Here is a 20,410-nt window from a genome sequence, read left to right as displayed (position 1 = left end):
TGGACTATGGGGTCATGTATAAAACCACTGCATCAGTGCCGCCTGGTTCACCCATCCGCAAAAGTAGCTTTCCAAGTCTAGTTATGTTTAGTGACATATGCATAAGTGCAATGAGGTACAGGTAAAATGAAAATCTCGCAGCAGCATTATAGGCACATAAACTCGGGTACCACATAATAAATAAATGTTATATAAATCGTGCATAAATTACACGTTCTATAAGATAGTCACAACAGAGACTGCAATTTAAAAAAAAGGCCTAAGTGCAAAAACACAATTGGGGAAAAGGCATGGTAGTACAAAAGGTGGTTCTGTTGCTGAGATAGAATCGGAGTTGTGTAGGTCTGTTCTAGAACCTGTTGTAGGAAACTGGCTGTTTCTTAATAGGCTGGTTCCTGAACCTGGTGGTGTGCAACTTCAGGCTTCTGTGTCTCCTGCTTGATATAGCAGTGAGAAGAAGGCATTGCCTACATGGTGTGCATCCTTGAATATAGATGGTGTCTTCCTAAGACAGTGCACCATGCTAATACTTTATAAACCTGCATCTGCAGTTCTTTACTTCCCCAATATACTTTCTTTGATGGGCTGTGTCTGTGAGGGCCAGGCTGAGCCTACCACTACAGCCTTTTGTGCTTCCGGAGGTGTTGGAATTGCTTCATGATGCAACCAGTCAGGATAATTTCTCTAGTGCATCTGTAGAAGTTTAAGATTATTCAGTGATATGCCAAATCTCTTTAAACTTCTAAGAAAATTGAAGAGCGGGCATGCTTTTTTGTGATTGAATCTATTCACTGGGCCCAGGACAGGGATGTGAAACTATTAGCTTTCTCCATCAGCGGCCCATCAATGAAAACTGGCAATGGTCTCTTGACTTCCCCTTTCTGAAAGTAATGATTCATTGGTGAGACCGCACCTGGAGTATTGTGTACAGTTTTGGTCTCCTAATCTGAGGAAAGACATTCTAGCCTTAGAGGAAGTACAGAGAAGGTTCACCAGATTGATCCCTGGGATGGCAGGACTTTCATATGAAGAAAGACTGGATAGACTAGGCTTATACTCGCTGGAATTTAGAAGACTGAGGGGGGATCTTATTGAAACATATAAAATTCTTAAGGGGTTGGAGAGGCAAGATGCGGGAAGATTGTTCCCGATGTTGGGGAAGTCCAGAACCAGGGGTCACAGCTTAAGGATAAGGGGGAAGTCTTTTAGGACCGAGATGAGAAAACATTTCTTCACACCGAGAGTGGTGAGTCTGTGGAATTCTCTGCCACAGAAAGTAGTTGAGGCCAGTTCATTGGCTATATTTACGAGGGAGTTAGATGTGGCCCTTATGGCTAAAGGGATCAGGGGGTATGGAGAAAAGGCAGGTACAGGTTACTGAGCTGGATGGTCAACCATGATCATATTGAATGGCGGTGCAGGCTCGAAGGGCCGAATGGCCTACTCCTGCACCTATTTTCTATGTTTCTATCTTTTGCTTTTGTTGATGTTAGTGAAAAATTATTGTTGTGGCACCACAACCAGGTGTTCTATCTATTCCCGAAACACTGACTTGTCACTACGCATGATTTGGCTAATTTATAGATGGCATTAGAGCTGTACTTAGCCACACAATCCTGGATGTAAAGAGAGTAGAGCAGGGAGCTCAGCATGCAGCCTTGAGGTGCACCTATGTTGATGGTTAAAGATGAGGAGATGCAGAGCCATGGATGATTCATTGCAATGAGAGCACCAAAAGGGAGAGTAATGTTTTCTGACAGATTCCCAGCACAGGGACATGTGGCATTGGGGAGGTCATGGGCTTGCACCTGTTTTCTGCCAATGCAAATTACAGCTTGAGGAGATGTCTGTTTTCTAGGGGCAAAGTACCTGAGTGTTCAGACTAGAGGATCAAGAGTGCGATGAAAAGATCAGTGCTCCATGAGCCAGTGCAAAGTATGGTATTTTGATGTGAGGCATGACTTCAGTTAAATACCTGAAAAGGCATTATAAACTGGGAGCAGGAATTATCCAGTTGTCTTGTTTGTTATATAACATGGCACCTTTTAAAATTCCATAGTCACATTTTCCAAGGTGAGCAAACTATTGGAAAAATATCAGCCTGAAGAAGGGCCCCGACCCGAGACATCACCTATCCATTTTCTCTAGTGATGCCGCCTGACCCGCTGAGTTACTCCAACAGTTTGTGTCTATCTTTAGCATAGACCAGCACCTGCTTTTTCTCTTTTAATACATATTGAAAAAAAAAAATATTTCTGCAAATTTCTGGACTATATCAACGTCCAAAGGTAGAGATAATTGCCTGGTATTTGTCTCGCTCAATCTCCTCTGACATTTTGCCAATTCCTTGAATTAAAAATGCCCTATACTTGGTAAGAAAAAAATCAGTTACATAGAAGGTGCGAAGCATTTCTTAGTAACAAAAAGACTCATTTGAAGTGAAAGAACGTGAATTCCGAAATACTTCATGGCTTTTGATGGTTTGTACTATTGTGTTAGCATGATAATAGTAACATTTTTGTTTCCCTCTGCCTTTCCCCTTCATCCCTTATGGTTCTTATTTCTCTCCTCCTTTCCACGTGCCCTCCACCTGCTATCCTTCAACTTTGGTGGAATTTATCGGGTGGATCTATGGCTGCTTTCACTGGGCAGTGACTTTCACTGGGCATGCTCCTAACTTTGAGCAGTCATGGACCAGTGATTCCAAGGACAGCTATCTCTGCCACATTGAAATATGCCTGAACTCTACCTCCGCTACATTGAAAACAGGCATACACTGGCCCTATCCCCGAACTGTACCTTCGCTACATTGAAAACTGGTGTATACTGGCCCTATCCCCGAAATCCACCTCTACTACATCATCAACTTCTAGACTAATTTCCATCCTGCACTCAAATTCACGTGGACTATCTCCGACATCTCCCTACTGTTTCTAGATCTCGCCGTCTCCATCACAGGAGGCAGACTATCGACTGACATCTATTATAAATCCACTGACTCCCATAGCTATCTAGACTACACTTCTTCCCACCCTGGTTCCTGTAAAGACCCTATCCCCTACTCCCAATTCCTCCGTTTACGACAAATCTGCACCCAAGATGAGCTGTTCCATACCAGGTCACTGGAGATGTCCTCATTCTTTAGGGAATGGGAGTTCCTCTCTTCCATTATAGATGAGGCTCTCACCTGGGTCTCCTCGATATCCCGCATCTCCACTCTTGCCCCCCCTCCCCTATTCGTAACAAGGACAGAGTCCCCTTTGTCTTCATCTTCCACTCCATCAGCCATCGCATACAGCACATAATCCTCCGACGTTGTCACCACCTCCACCTTGATCCCACCACTAGCCACATCTTCCCATCTCCACCCCTTTCGCAGATACCTTTCCCTCTGTAACTCCCTGGTCAAGTTGTCTCTTCCCACCCAAACCACCCCCTCCCTAGTTACATTCCCTGCAACCGCAGGAGATGATGCAGCACATGTCCCTATACCTTCCCCCTCGACGGCACGGTAGCGCAGCGGTAGAGTTGCTGCTTTACAGCGAATGCAGCGCCGGAGACTCAGGTTCGATCCTGACTACGGGTGCTGCACTGTAAGGAGTTTGTACGTTCTCCCCGTGACCTGCGTGGGTTTTCTCCGAGATCTTCGGTTTCCTCCCACACTCCAAAGACGTACAGGTATGTAGGTTAATTGGCTGGGTAAATGTAAAAATTGTCCCTAGTGGGTGTAGGATAGTGTTAATGTACGGGGATCGCTGGGCGGCACGGACTTGGAGGGCCGAAAAGGCCTGTTTCCGGCTGTATATATATGATATGATATGATATGACTCTGTCCAAGGACCCTGACAGTCTTTTCAGGTGAGGCAGAGGTTCACTTGCACCTCCTCCAACCTCATCTACTATATCTGCTGTTCCAGGTGTGGACTCCTGTATATCCGTGAGACCAAGCGCAGGCTTGGCGATTGTTTTGCTGAAACTTCTGCTCAGTCTGCCTAAACCTATCTGATCTCCCGGTTGCTCAACACTTTAACTCCCCCTCCCATTCTCACACTGGTCTTTCTGTCCTGGGCCTCCTCCATTATCAGAGTGAGGACCGATGCAAATTGGAGGAACAGCACCTCGTATTTCGCTTGGGTAACTTACACCCCAGTAGTAGCCCTGGCTTGCCCCCTCTCTCTCTCTCTCTCTCTCTCTCTCTCTCTCTCTCTCTCTCTCTCTCTCGCTCTCTCTCTCTCTCTCTCTCTCTCTCTCTCTCTCTCTCTCTCCATCTCCTCCTTCTCCCCTGTTCTCCGACCAGTCTTATTGTCTCCAACTACATTTTATCTCTGTACCACCCACTTCCTGACATCAGTCTGAAGAAGGGTCTCGATCAGAAACGTCACACGTTCCTTCTCTCCAGAGAAGCTGCCTGTCCTGCTGAGTTACTCCAGCATTTTGTGTGTATCTGCAGTTCTTTCCTACACATTATTGAAGCATCTCTTCTGTCTGTTAATCTCATGATAGAGCTTGCATTAGAGAGTATTGTTTTGGAAGTCTGGTGTCATGCATGAGAACAACATGGACTGCTCAAAGTAGCTAGGACTTTGTTACTGGGAATGCTGGTCTAGGAGAGAACGCCGACTTTAGTTCACATCTGTCCAGTGAATTTGAGGGATTTTGCAGAGACTTGGTTGTACTTTTCACGCCTTGACAAGTCTGCTGCAGACTGTCCTGGTCACAGTAGAATATAAGAGGACAAGAATCGCTGCTACCCATAAGACCATGAGATTTGTTTTGGTTTCAAGATCATCACCTTCAAATGTCGATTATGTAAAGACTAAAATTGATGTTCGGCCATCGAAGGCAGTGGTGAATCTGTTTTCTTTTGCTAATAATTAACACCTGAGTTATGAGAAGTGTTCCATGCTTTCTGGCATCTTGCTGCAACATTAAGATCAAATCCCATTTCTTTCTTTATCCATTCCTCCATTTGCTTGATTATTCTCAAAGCAATTTCTGATTTGCCATCTGTGTTGCGAGTCTAAATGAAGACGAGTGAAAGTGATGAGGTCAAGGACAGTTCGAAGTGAAAGCTTGAACATAGCCTATTAGCTGGGTAAACTCTGCTTAATGCTTAATATAGTTAGGGAGTATCAGATACTTAAGCATCTTATAAGCAAGCAGTAATTGTTTACGCCAATGCTTTCATTGTGTTACAGTAGAAGACATTTCTGTAAAGTTGCTATTTTTTTCAACTACATTTTGAGAATGTGGATATGGTGGGCACTGCCAGCACTTAATGCCCATCCTTAACACATTAAGGCACTGGCTCAGTGGTGTTCTGAATTTGATTAAACTGATGGGGCAATAATTGTGCGTTTTGTTGGCATAACACACCTGGGCAATTGCCTCAGTGTTAGATAGCCCTAGTCTTATGTTTAGGTTTATTCATGTTGGTGAGAAACTTTTTTGTGCTTGCAATACAATAAAATCAGATGATACTATACATTGTACTCAAGTAGAATAGTTTAAAGTTTTTTTAAAATTTAAAGATACAGTGTGGCCTCCACCCCATCGAGTCTACCCTCACCAGCGATCCCTGTTCACTAGTTCTATCATAGAAAATAGGTGCAGGAGTAGGCCATTCGGTCCTTCGAGCCATTCAATATGATCATGGCTGATCATCCAAAATCAGTACCCGGTTCTTGCTTTTCCCCCTTATCCCTTGATTCCCTTAGCCCTAATAGCTAAATCTTAACTCTCTTGGAAACATCCAGTGAATTGGCCTACTGCCTTCTGTTGCAGAGAATTCCACAGATTCACAACTCTCTGGGTGAGAAAGTTTTTCTTCGTCTCAGTACTAAATGGCCTACCCTTATTCTTAAACTGTGACCCCTGTTTCTGGATTCCCGCAACACTGGGAACATTTTTCCTGCATCTACCCCAAAACAACCCTCTTAAGAATTTTATATTTCTATTAGATCCCCTCTCATCCTTCTAAATTCCAGCAAATACAAGCCCATTCGACCATTCTTTCATCATATGTCAGTCCCGCCATCCCTGGAATTAACCCGGTGAACCTACACTGCATTCACTCAATAGCACTCCTCAAATTAGGAGACCAACATTGCACACAATACTCCAAGTGCGGACTCACCAGGGCCCTGTACAACTGCAGTAGGACATCCTTGCTTCAAAACTCAAATCCTCTCGCAATGAAGGACAACATGCCATTTGCTTTCTTCTCTGCCTGCTGTACTTGCATGCTTACTTTCAGTGACTGATGTACAAGCACACCCAGGTCTCGTTGCACGTTCCCTTCTCCTGATCTGACACCATTCAGATAATAATCTGCCTTCCTGCTCTTGCCACCAAAGTGGAGAACCTCACATCTACATTGTACTGCATATGCCATGCTTCTGCCCACTCACCCAACCAAATCACCCTGCAGCCTCATAGCATCCTCCTCGCAGCTCACACTGCCACCCAGCTTTGTGTCATCTGCAAACTTGGATATATCACATTTAATTCCCTCGTCTAAATTGTTAATATATATTGTAAACAACTGGGGTCCCAGCACCGAGCATTGCGGCACCCCACTAGTCACTGCCTGCCATTCTGAAAAGGACCCGTTAAATCCTACTCTTTACTTCCTGCCTGCCAACCAGTTCTCTATCCATGTCAATACCTTACCCACAATACCATGTGCTCTAATTTTGTACACTCTTGTGTGGGACCTTGTCATGGGCTTTTTGAAAGTCCAGATACACCACATCCACTGGTTTTCCCTTATCCATTCTATTTGTTACATCCTCAAAAAATTCCAAAAGGTTAGTCAAGCATGATTTCCCCTTCATAAATCCATGCTGACTTTGACTGATCCCGTCACTGCTTTCCAAATGTGCTGCAATAACATCTTTAATAATCGACTCCAGCATCTTCCCCACTACTGATGTAAGGCTAACTGGTCTATAATTCCCCATTTTCTCTCTCCTTCCTATTTTTAAAAGTGGAGTTACATTGGGTACCCTCCAGTCCTGCAGGAACTGATCCAGAGTCGAGAGAACATTGGAAACTGTTCAATGGAGTTAATTTGCAGAAGCCAATTGACCTACAAACTTGTACGTCTTTGGAATGTGTGGGGAAACTGGAGCGGGGAGAAGAAAGCATGGCTGGGGTGGGGAAGGTCTTTGATTATGATGCCAGGTCTGCCCAAGACCACAGGAAAATTACGGAGAATTGTCGATGTCGCCCAGTCTATCACACAAACCAGATTCCCCACCTTCTGCACTTTACACTGCCGCAGGAAAGTGGTGATGGAAGAGGTTAGCTAGAGATTTAAGGGCCTGTCCCACTTAGGCGATTTTAAGGCGACTGGGCTGTTGCCGACAGTTCTCCGGTGTGTCGCGGGCATGATCGTGAGGAGTCTTCAAAGAATCGTAGTGGATCTCAGCGCGTCGCTGAGAAATCAAACGGAGTGACATTTCTCGGCGACAGTTGGCTTGTCGCCATATATCGTTACTTATTGCGGGAGTTGTCGCATGCTGTCCCCAGGTTTGATAGGTTGTCTTAGATGCATTTAGAAGCACGTAATATTAAATTAAGTAAAGTCATTTGAAGATACCATAAAATACTTGTGTTTAACCAATTTATTTACCATCAGGACATTTGACAGGTAGATTGGAGGCGACAGTTTGACGGTCGGTTAAGCGTGGGAATTTTCGCGATGTTTATGGCAATTAGCGTTTACATTTAAAGTAGGCTTCCAACCCCCAGATATGCAACCCAGAAACCAGATATGCATCTCCTGTACATTTTCAAAGAATGCCCACACTCCGCACAAAAATCCATTTAACCACTTTTAAAATTAAATTTCTTAATACTGCTATTTGTAAACTGGACTTGAAGGATCTGCAGCTAATGTTTTGGTGCCAGATACCACAGGACACCTTCAGGGGTCTTGTAGAGTCCATTCCTCAGCGGGTCGGCGCTGTTTTGGCGGCACCCGGAGGACCAACAGCATATTAGGCAGGTGGTCATAATGTTTTGGCTGATCGGTGTATATAATAATAATAATAATAATAATGTATTTTATTTATATAGCGCTTTTCATATACTCAAAGACGCTTTACAGAGATTTAGAGAACATAGGGAAATGAATAAATAGATAAATAAGTAAATAAATAAACGAACAGAGAATGGAGACAGAAGGTGAGGTGACCTTCAGTGGTTGAAGGCAGTACTGAACAGTACTGAACTATGATGAAGAGCAGCGTCTAAAGTGATGAGGATTTTGGTGAGGAGGCCAAGATTAATTATCCAATTGACACTTCTGATATGCAGGTTATGTATATATATTGCATTGATCAGAAGCTGTGTTCGGAGCTCCTGGTGTGAAAAGTAGCAAACATCAAGAATGTACAGACATTAGTTTGGTAAAAATGCAGTGCAACCCAGTTGCCACTGACTTGTTGATTTTCAAAACCTACTGTTTCTTCAAATCCTCGTTTTAACCCATTTGCACACCATTGAGCACCTTATAAATAATGTGGGAAAATAACTGCAGATGCTGGTACAAATCAAAGGTATTCACAAAATGCTGGAGTAACTCAGCAGGTCAGGCAGCATCTCAGGAGAGAAGGAATGGGTGACGTTTCGGGTCGAGACCCTTCTTCAGACTGATGTCGGGGCAGGACAAAGGAAGGATATAGGTGGAGACAGGAAGATAGAGGGAGAACTGGGAAGGGGAGGGGAAGAGAGGGACTGAGGAACGATCTAAAGTTGGAGAAGTCAATGTTCATACCGCTGGGCTGCAAGCTGCCCAAGTGAAATAAGGTGCTGTTCCTCCAATTTCTGGTGGGCCTCACTATGGCACTGGAGGAGGCCCATGACAGAAAGGTCAGACTGGGAGGGGGAGTTTAAGTGCTCAGCCACCGGGAGATCAGGTTGGTTAAGGCGGACTGAGCGAAGGTGTTGAGCGAAATGATCACCGAGTTTGCGTTTGGTTTCACCGATGTAAAGAAGTTGACATCTAGAGCATCGGATACAATAGATGCGGTTGGAGGAGGTGCAGGTGAACCTCTGTCTCACCTGGAAAGACTGTTTGGGTCAACTTGGATTGAATTGAGGGGGGAGGTGAGACAGGTGTTGCATCTCCTGCGGTTGCGGGGAAAGTGCCTGGGGATGGGGTGGTTTGGGTAGGAAGGGACGAGTGGACCAGGGAGTTACGAAGGGAACAGTCTGAGGAACGCAGAAAGGGGGTGGAAGATGTGGCCAGTAGTGGGGTCCTGTTGGAGGTGACGGAAATGTTGGAGGATGATTTGTTGGATACGCTGGCTGATGGGGTGGAAGGTGAGAACGAGGGGGATTCTGTCCTTGTTACGAATGGAGGGAGGGGGAGCAAGAGCGGAGCTGCGGGATATAGAAGAGGTCCTAGTGAGAGCCTCATCTATAATGGAAGAGGGGAAGCCCCGTTTCCTGAAGAATGATGCCCTAGTGTGAAACACCTCATCCTGGGTGCCGATGCGGCGTAAAGGAGGAATTGGGAGTAGGGGATAGACTTTTTACAGGAGACAGGGTGGGAAGAAGTGTAGTCCAAATAGCTATGCGAGTCAGTGTGTTTATAGTGGATGTCAGTCACTAATCTGTCTCCTGTGATGGAGATGGTGAGGTCCAGAAACGGTAGGGAGATGTCGGAGATAGTCCAAGTATATTTAAGAGCAGGATGGAAATTGGTAGTGAAGTGTATGAAGTCAGTGAGTTCTGCATGGGTACAAGAGGTAGCACCAATGCAGTCGTCGATGTAGCGGAGGTAGAGTTCGGGGATGGGGCCAGTGTACGTCCGGAACAGCGATTGTTCGACGTACCCGACAAAGAGGCAGGCATAGCTAGGGCCCATGCGAATGCCCATAGTTACGCCTCTGGTTTGGAGAAAGTGGGAGGAGTCAAAGGAGAAGTTGTTAAGGGTAAGAACCAGCTCTGCCAGGCGGAGGAGAGTGTTAGTAGATGGGGATTGGCTGGTTCTACGGTCGAGGAAGAAATGGAGGGCTTCAAGACCATTCTTGTGGGGGATAGAAGTGTAGAGTGACTGGACATCCATGGTAAAGATGAGGGAGTGGGGGCCTGGAAACCGGAAGTTATCGAGGAGACGGAGAGCAAATGAGGTGTCTTGGACATAGGTGGAGAGGGATTTGACCAGGGGGGATAGGATGGAGTTAAGGTAGATGGAAATAAGTTCGGTGGGACATGAACAGGCAGAAACAATGGTTATGCCGGGACAGTTCTGTTTATGGATTTTAGGTAAAATCGGGCTGTGCGGGGCTGGGGAACGATAAGTTTGGAGGCATTAGAGGGCAGAGCGCCGGAATTGGTGAGGGCAGTGATGGTGTTGATGATTAAGGTCTGGTGCTCGTCGGTGGGGGTCATGGTCCAAGGATAAGTAGGAGTCAGAGTTGTCGTCTGGCCTCGGTCCGGTAGAGGTCAGCACACCAGACTACCACAGCACTTCCCTTGTCAGGGTTGTTGCTGAGTGAGTGGAGGGCCTTGCCATGGAAAAAGGCGCGGAGGCGATGGAAGAAGAGCTCCACATCATGGCAAACCCGGAACTCATTGATGTGGGGGCGGAGGGGAACAAAGGTGAGGCCTCTGCTGAGGTCAGACCGTTCGGTGTCTGAAAGGGGGAGGTCAGGGGGGATGATGAACACCTGGCAAGTGTGGGGGTTGGGGTCGGATGAAGGCAGGGGGGCAGGCGGAAGTGGGGGGGATGTATGGTGAGTGGGTGGTGGGTTAACAGCAGAGGGGGGCATGAGGACCAATGTGGGGAGTAGTTAGGGTCGCCTGGCTAGAGAGGGAAGGGGGGGACCCAGTGGAAACCTTGCTGTGGTTCCCTGTAGTAGGGGGTGGGCAGTAGGACACAGCGGTGCTATGGGACTTTGCCTGGTGGCTGCTGTGAGCCCAGCACGGTGTCTGTGAGCCGGGTGAAGCTGCGACCTGCTGCTGAGCCTGGGAGTCCGGTACAGTGACGGCTGTGACCTGCTGCTGAACCTGGTAGCCGGGTACAGCGATGGCTGCAGTCGGCTGCTGGAGGAGGCCGGCGGGGAACTGGAGCGTGGGTAAGCAGCGGTCGGCCCGGTCAGCGGATGGCCAGGGAAGATGTCGGCGGCGGCGAAGAGGTCTGGAAGGTCGGCGGCAGCGGCGGTGAAGAGACCTTGGACATCGACGGCAGCGGCCCCGGGGAGGCGGTGGAAGCCCCAGGTAAGCCTTGGACATTGGCGGCAGTGGCCCCGGGGAGGCGGTGGAGGTCGGCAGCTGCGGAAGCCTCAGGTAGGCCTTGGGCGGCAGCGGAAATTGCCTGTATTGTGCAGCAGTCTTCTTCAATATACCCTCATTATCAATTTCCCTTAATTTGTGAAATATTTAAATTTATATGGAGTATATTTTAGATTTCAGCAGAGAATTGGCAATAGGCTGACTCTTTGTGTTACACTACATTGTTGATGTACCCTTGTGTTTTTATGCCCTGAGAAAGCTGATCATATTCCCCCCCCCACCCCCATCATTTTTTCTAAGAACAAGTTCATTTGGTCTTGATGGATAGTTTAACTCATAAATTTTGGCTAAATAAGCTTAAATCATATCGTAAATTATGTGTTCCTCATTTGTCTTTAAACATCCACTAATTCTATGAACATCTATATATCTATATACTAAAACTCTCGTTTGTTTGTTCCTGAACTACAGCCAAAACGGAACACGATAGCGCAACAATTTTAGGCCCACCTTACTCACTCGTCCCTTTGGTGCTAATGGAAGAAATTTCATTGAAATCAGTGTTATATTTTAAAAGTTATTCATATTTTAAAGTTTAAATCTATCTCCTAGGGAGGGAGGGGGGAGGAAGGAGGATAATGGGGGTTGAGGGGAAGCGGGAGAGAGGGAGGAGGGGGAAAGGGAAAAGGGAGGGGAGGGGGAGAGGGGGCTGCACCAATGCAGGAGAGGTTTGGGCCCAACGGGTCCACTTGGTCTAGTATATCATATATCACTAAAACTCTCATCTTGTATTTTTGTGGATATATTTGTTTGTGGGTTTGTGGATATATTTGTTCCTGAAATGCAGCCAAAACAGTACACGATAGTGCAACAATTTTGGGCCCACCTTACTCACCATTGGCCTGCGATTCAAATGGTTGTTACATTTTAAAAGCTTATCACTTTTTAAACTTTAATAAATCCCTTTTCCACTTGTCCTACCCGTCAGCCGCTCCTGCGCAGTAATACCTCCATGTTCGACATCACAGTGGGAACCCAACGGGTTTGCGCCTGTTTGTTGGGGCCCGTTTATCTAATACAGATGCTCCCTAACTTATGATGCTTCGACTTACGATATTTCGACTTTGCAATGATGCAAACGGTAGAGAGCCGCAGCTCACTTCACGGCATGGCTGCCAGATCTGCGGGTGAGGGGGAGGGGAAGGGGAGGAGGGGAGGGATAAGGGGGGTTGAGGGGGTATGGAGTGGGTGAGGGGAGCGGAGGAGGGGGGATAAGGGGGGTTTAGGGGGAATGGAGAGGGAGAGGGTGCTACACAAATGCAGGAGAGGTTTGGACCCAACAGGTCCACAGCAGCTAGTCTTTTTATAATCTCCACAAAGTTGTCATGGAAGTAGGTGTAGTCAGATACTGAGTGTAATTTGAAGTAAAAAATAGGAGTTGTAAAGAGGGTGGGGAGTTTTAGGGAAACTAGAGTGATTAAGGAAATGCAAATCAGAAAGGAGATAAACTCTGCCTTCTGCTCTAAAATATTCAGCTGGTAGTGGCTGCCATAACACCGATTTGCCATAAAAAAATATCTAGTTAAACAAGTAAGCAAAAGTTGAATCAATTGAGAATAGAGCTGATTAAGAGAGACCTTTATTCAGATCAATCATTGCAATATCATGACAGAAGTGCATTTTACCTCCTCTTCCCCAGAAAATACAAATACTAGCCACCGCTTCATTTTGGAGCCAAGAAAGTGTCGAGAAGGTTTGATTGCAGTTGTTTTTGTACCAAGACGTACCCTGCTGTTGATATTTACATTTACCAGCTGGAATTACTGGGTAGCAATCGGGAATGGGAATCCCGAATGATATTTCTGTCTTAACCTATTGAGGTGTAGTATTATACTAAATGTAGTATTTTAACTTTTGCTTCAGCTAAGATCAGTGAACTTTGTATATCCTGGAAGTGGATTTTGGATTTGGGTCCGAAGAAGGGTCTTGACCCGAAACAATACCCATTCCTTCTCCCCAGAGATGCTGCCTGTGTCGCTGAGTTACTCCAGCTTTTTGTGTCTATCTTGGTTTTTTATGTCTGGCACAGAGCAGTGCTTTTACTCTTGGGCAGTTGCAGAATGTAATTGTATTCATTTATACAATTGATGGTGCTGTTCTGTGGAGCCGTGCTTAGCCATCTGTATTAAGATTGGTTTACTTTGTTACAAGTATCGAGAATTGTATTTATTTCAATTATTGTAACTAAAATAGCAGCTGTTGTAAGTGTCTTTGAAGTTCTTGGAAAGGGATGCATGCCATCATTGAACAAAAGTACGAGTTGAAGATTCAATATGGTGGGAGAATGTGACACCTTTTTAAACAAAGTTGATCTCTCCACTCCTTTCGAAGTAAATGTCTGCTCATAGTATGAACCAATGGACTTCAAGCATTGTGACCATCTTCATAGCTATTGTTTTCTCATTCGTTTGCTGTTAACTACATTGCTGCTACGTTGTCTGGCTCTCAGTTTTATCTGCTGGCTTTTACGTTTGCTTTGAAGTAACGGTGTGCACTGTATCCCTATATATATATATATATATATATATATATATGGATATATATATATATATATATATATATATATATATATATATATATATGGATATATATATATATGGATATATATATGGATATATAAGTGCACATTGTCAGATTTTAATAAAGGCCATTTTTATACATTTTGGTTTCACCATGTAGAAATTACAGCAGAGTTTATACATAGTTCCCCCATTTCAGGGCACCATAATGTTTGGGACACAGCAATGTTATGTAAATGAAAGTAGTCATGTTTAGTATTTTGTTGCATATCCTTTGCATGCAATGACTGCTTGAAGTCTATGATTCATGGACATCACCAATTGCTGGGTGTCTTATCTGGTGATGCTCTGCCAGGCCTGTATTGTCGCCATCTGTAGCTTAAGCTTGTTTTGGAAGCTAGTCCACTTCAGTTTTCTCTTCAGCATATAAAAGGCATGCTCAATTGGGTTCAGATCGGGTGATTGACTTGGCCACTCAAGAATTGACCATTTTTTAGCTTTGAAAAACTCCTTTGTTGCTTTAGCAGTATGTTTAGGATCATTGCTGTAGAATGAACTGCCGGCCAATGAGTTTTGTGGCATTTGTTTGAACTTGGCAGACAGGATGTGTCTATACACTTCAGAATTCATTATGCTCCTACCATCAGCAGTTGTATTATCAATGAAGATAAGTGAGCTAGTACCATCAACAGCCGAACATACCCAGGCCATAATACCCCCACCACCGTGTTTCGCAGATGAGGTGGTATGCTTTTTCTTGGGCAGTTCCTTCTCTCCTCCATACTTTGTTCTTGCCATCACTCTGAAATAGGTTAATCGTCTCATCTGTCCACAAGAACGTTTTCCGGAACTGTGGTTGCTCTTTTAAGTACTTTTTGGCAAACTGTAACCTGGCCATCCTATTTTTGCGGCTAACCAGTGGTTTGCATCTTGCAGTGTAGTCTCTGTATTTCTGTTCATGAAGTCTTCTGTGGACAGTGGTGATTGACAAATCCATCCCTGAAGAGTGTTTCTGATCTGTCGGACAGGTATTTGAGGATTTTTCTTTATTATAGAGAGAATTCTTCTGTCAACAGCTGTGGAGGTCTTCCTTGGCTTGCCGGTCCCTTTGCGATTAGTAAGCTCACCAGTGCTCTCTTTCTTCTTAATGGTGTTCCAAACAGTTGATTTTGGTAAGCCGAAGGTTTGGCTGATGTCTCTAACAGTTTTATTCTTGTTTCTCAGACTCATAATGGCTTCTTTGACTTTCATTGACATAACTTTGGTCCTTATGTTGATAAACAGCAATAAAAGTTTCCATAGGTGATGGAAAGACTGGGTGCCGAGAGCTCTCTTATACCTGCATTATGGAGGCAATTAAACACACCTGAGCTCTTTTTTTCTATTACAAATCTCAAATTGTGGAGTACAACGGCAAATAAATAAATGATGGGTCTTTGTCCCAAACATTATGGAGGACAATGTCAGTTGTATTTCAAATAGAAATGATGGAAGGAGCAATTACTGAGTTATGGTATATATAATTGTGATTTTCAGTAAAATGGTTCAAATGACCTCCGCCCTCCTTTGACCAAGTATGTAAAGTAGCAAAGCTGTAACAATATTTTTGAACAGCTATTTTAGTTTCCATATACTTGACTAATGCACTGTGTGTGATTCGTATAATAATACATTATACAACTTTGGATTTGGCCAAACTTAATATTTAATTGTTCTGTGTGAAATTCATGTATTGCTTTTGTCATTTGTGTCATTTTCATTCCCAACTTTCTGCAAATGTCGGTTTAGAAGCAAATTTAGGTTTGGAAAAAGCAAATCTTATTTTCTTTCTTTTTAACTTAAGGTTATAACTTTTTCAGGTTGAATCGTTTATTTTGGACCAGGAAGATTTGGATAATCCAATGCTTAAAACAGCCTCTGAACTACTGTTGTCAAGTGCTGCAGATGGAACAGATCTACGAACTGTGGACCCAGAAACACAGGCTAGATTGGAAGCCTTGCTAGAAGCAGCAGGTATTTTAGTTAGTATAACTGTAGCATTTAAACTTTTAGAATGTTTCTTTTAAAATTGACTAACTCTCGGTGTTTTCAAATCACGCTCTGATGCATCAATTCCAACACCCATTGTATAAATATTCACGGTCATATTTTTAATTTGGACCAATATTAGCTGAATAAATTTGATAACCTGAAATGTTGCTGTCATAAAAATTAGTTCCGCTAGCCTGTTCATCATTCAAGATTATATCCAATATGTGACTCATTTCCAAAGACACACCTTTGGTTAACAGAAATCTCTGGATCTTAGATTTAAATTGACTAATTAACAGAGCATTATTTATTGGTCGTGTGGGAGTTTAAGAAGCTTCTGCCCCCCTTTCCCTGCATGTATAAAACTTCTAAATCCTGCTTCTGAAAAGCATTGCTCAAATTTGAAAATGCCTCGCTCTTTAATGCCTAGTCTTTATTTACCCTGCTTTCTCCTAATATTTTTATAATTGCTTAGATACCCATTTAACTATGAATTTCATTGGAATGTGTAACTAACAGCTTGTGTAACTTTTCTTTGTGTCTTGAGCCTTGAAGTCCTACTATTATTCTCAAATCCATACTGAACTGTTTCTAAAGCCTTGTATATGTTTCATAGGTTGTGTCCAGAATTTTAGAATGCTCCAGTTGTGGTATTACTAGTATTTAAGTAGTTGCAGCAGGCTGTGTTTCATTGTTTTCTAGTCCCCTGAATACAAGGCTATCTTTCCATTACCCTTTGCGATCAATTTCTTTACTTTGTCACATGAAGATTCAAAAGACCTTAACATTTCTTTGGCTATCTGCTGGTTTTCATATGCAGAATATTCTATTCATATTGTCGAAATGTACAAATTTATATTTGCCAACTTTTTCCCCATTTTCTTAATCTGTAAATATTTGTGTAATTAAGTGCTTCAGTCTGCAATCTCAGTATTCCATATATTACCAAACTTGAGATTGTACTGTTTAGGTTTTGGTAGTTTGGGGAGGATGATAAGCATTTGAGGCTGTCTTGGGGTGAGTGTTTTTCCTTTCAAAATGGCTAAAAAGGTATATCTGTATTCTTTGGAATCTCGAAGAATAAGGATGACCTTAGTGAAACTTAAGGTACTGAAGGATCTTTACAAAGTAGATATTGAGATGTTTTTGCCAGGTGGAGAATCTCAATTGAGGGGATTTTGTTACAAGATAAGAGCATGGTCATTTTAATGTGTCGTAAATCTCTGCAGGGGCTAGTAAGTTCTTGGATTTCTCTAAATCAGAGGATGTGGAGGCTAGCTACATTGCTGGAGGTATTTGTTTTTGAAACACAAGGAAATTGAGGACTGTGTGGAACTGACACAGTGTTGATCAGCATTTTTTTAAAATCGGTTATTCCCTCAATCGTTAATCTCCAGTAATTTCCTTTCATGCAAAGAACCTATAATTCCCTGGTTCTACCTCGTGTAGTTTTCCCATCCGGAAAGTTCCTGAAATAAGAGCAGAAAGACATTCTTGCCATAGAGGGAGTACAGAGAAGGTTCACCAGATTGATTCCTGGGATAGCAGGACTTTCATATGAAGAAAGACTGGATAGACTCGGCTTGTACTCGCTGGAATTTAGAAGATTGAGGGGGGATCTTATAGAAACGTACAAAATTCTTAAGGGGTTGGACAGGCTAGATGCAGGAAGATTGTTCCCGATGTTGGGGAAGTCCAGAACAAGGGGTCACAGTTTAAGGATAAGGGGGAAGTCTTTTAGGACCGAGATGAGAAACTTTTTTTTCACACAGAGAGTGGTGAATCTGTGGAATTCTCTGTCACAGAAGGTAGTTGAGGCCAGTTCATTGGCTATATTTAAGAGGGAGTTAGATGTGGTCCTTGTGGCTAAAGGGATCAGGGGGCATGGAGAGAAGGCAGGTACGGGATGCTGAGTTGGATGATCAGCCATGATCATATTGAATGGTGGTGCAGGCTCGAAGGGCCGAATGGCCTACTCCTGCACCTATTTTCTATGTTTCAAAATTCTGGGATGGAAATCCTGTGAATTCGACTCTTTCAATGTCTTTAAAAAAAAAAATGAATGGGTAGTTTGCTTTTACCAGCTTGGATATTGCCCACCCCTTCCTTGATTTATTAGTTTACTAGGGATTTCCAACATCTATGTGCTTTCTCTGCTGTAAATGCAAATAAAATGTAGTTAAACATTGTAGTTGCCATTTTCTTCATTTCTTCAAAAGGCACACATTGTTCAAACTATATTTCTAACAAATAAGTTGACCTTGCAATTTTTTTGGTATGTTCTAGGCGACGCTTGTTTTTTGTTATTTATTTATTTTTATCTGCTTTTATTGGCGAGCAGAGCTATTCGGTCAAAAAGGGGCATGCATGTGTTATCATTTGCACATTTCCTATTTTTTCACCTCTTAGCAGATTTGCCTCGACATTTTTTGTTGCTGCTACTTTGAATCTGTCTCTGTCCTAAACATTATCAGTTTCCCTTTACATATTACAATAAACTTGGTTATTTATAATTACTGTAAAATAAATTGACCCTGCACGCTTAATTGGGAACTTAAGTGGATTTGGAGAGTTTCGGAAGGAGAGAGAGCAGCAGCTGGAGTACAAGAAGGAAAGAGTAATGTGACGCCGAAGTACCAATCTCCCCCTCAATGTCAGCAAAACAATGGACCTACTCACCAAATTCAGAACACCTGTCTTCTCTGTTTCCTCCTGTCTGGTCTGGGCCCCCACCCCCAGATAGTACAAGAATACAGTTCCCCTAAACCTTTCCTTTCACACCACCAGCCTCTGCATCAATACATCATCCCAAGACGTTTCTGCTATCTTCAATGAAATCCCACCACCAGTCAGACCTCCTCTCTGCTGCTTTCTGCAGAGACCACACTCTCTGTGACTTCCTGTTTCGCTCATCTCTCCCCACCTATTCTGTCTCTCTCCCTCCCCCCGCAACCGCAAAAGGTACAGTACCTGCCCTTGTACTACTTCTATCATCTTTATTTAGGGACCTAAATAGCCCTTGGAGCTGAGATAGGCACCTCCTCCAGCCTCAGCATCGGAGAGACAAGACAACCTCTGTGGCCAGTACTTGAGCTCTGTTGCCATGGCCACCCGGAACACCCGGAAATGAGTTGGTGGCCAGTTCAATTCCCATTCCCACGTTGACCTGTCTGTCCTCCGAGTCCCCCATTACCAGAGTGAGGCCAAATACAAACTAGACCCAAACACACCTTGCCTTCCAATTGGGTAGCCTGCAACCCAACGGCATGAGCATAATTGTTTTCACTTTTGGGGAAATCCATCCACAAACCCCTTCTCTCTCCTGATCTATGCAGGTTGTTTTACATACACCTTTCTTTCTATTCCCCTTGCTCCTTGAAACTCTTTTCCTTTCCCCTCCTACTGCTCATCACTCACGTCTATCCCTCTGGGTCCTTTATTTCATGCCCTCCTCATTTCTGTGTACCTACTACGTCTCCCTCTACATTTTATTCCTCGCCTTCCTTTGTTATCAGATTCCACTATGTGCACTCCTTCGCATTCTCTACTTATCACCTTGAAACTCTGCTTTTTTCTGTCTCTGCCCCTCCTGGCTCATCGGACAATCACTCCCCCCCTCCCCTTACCTGGATCCACCCATCACTTTAACAGTATAACAAAACTTTATTGTCACTCGGCACAAACACCGAATGAAATTTCAGCAGTCACAAGACACAGCGAAAAAGAAAAGAACACAGGACACACGACCCCAACACAAACATCCATCACAGTGACTCCAAACACCCCCTCACTGTGATGGAGGCAACAAAACTTCCCCTCTCCTCCCCCCGCACCCACGGACAGGCAGCTCGACCCCTACCGAGGCAACCGACAAGCACAGCCCCCGCAAGGGGATGGAAGGCCCCGCGGCCGAGCCGCCCCGGGCACTGATACGCCCCCCGGCCGCACCGGGCGATGTTGTCCAGCGGCCGAGCCGCACCGGGCACTGAAACGTCCCGCGGCTGAGCCGCGCTGGCGATGTTAAGTCCAGCGGCCAAGCCGCGCCGGGCACTGAAACGTCCCACGGCCGCACCGGGCGATGTTAAGTCCAGCGGCCAAGCCGCGCCGGGCACTGAAACGTCCCGCGGCCGCACCGGGCGATGTTAAGTCCAGCGGCCGAGCCGCGCCGGGCACTGAAATGTCCCGCGGCCGCACCAGGCGATGTTAAGTCCAGCGGCCGAGCCGCACCGGGCACTGAAACGTCCCGCGGCCGAGCCGCGCCGGCGATGTTAAGTCCCGCAGCCGCGCCGCGCCGGGCGATGGAAGGCCCCGCGAGCGAGCTGTGCCCCGGGGAAGAGACCTAATAAAAGAAAGGTTTCCCCCACCCCTCACCCCCCCCCCCCCCCACCACACATATACACAGCCAAAAACAGAAACAAAAACCATCCCAACACCAACACAAACAAAAAAAAAAAAGAAAAAAAGACAAACAGACTGCCAGAGAGCCGCTGCCGCTAGGCGCAGCCAACTCCCCGCTTACCCCCCGCTTCTACTCCATCACTCAAGAAGGGTCT

At 44.7% G+C, this 20,410-nt stretch overlaps 1 protein-coding gene across 11 annotated transcripts in view; it reads left to right on the top strand.

The window, feature by feature from the left end:
• The window catches only part of ankhd1 (ankyrin repeat and KH domain containing 1), a 149,342-nt gene that overhangs the window by 20,885 nt on the left and 108,047 nt on the right, over positions 1 to 20,410 (top strand). For all 11 annotated transcript variants that reach the window (XM_078411482.1, XM_078411479.1, XM_078411481.1 and 8 more), the window contains exon 2: positions 15,686 to 15,839. In XM_078411482.1, coding sequence (XP_078267608.1) covers positions 15,686 to 15,839 — 154 coding nt within the window. The remainder of the gene's footprint in view (positions 1 to 15,685; positions 15,840 to 20,410) is intronic.

The sequence above is a fragment of the Rhinoraja longicauda genome, chromosome 14, assembly GCF_053455715.1.
Source record: "Rhinoraja longicauda isolate Sanriku21f chromosome 14, sRhiLon1.1, whole genome shotgun sequence".
Taxonomy (NCBI): domain Eukaryota; kingdom Metazoa; phylum Chordata; class Chondrichthyes; order Rajiformes; family Arhynchobatidae; genus Rhinoraja; species Rhinoraja longicauda.
The sequence above is the reverse complement of the archived record's forward strand: the minus strand, read 5'-3'. Positions and strand labels throughout refer to the sequence as shown.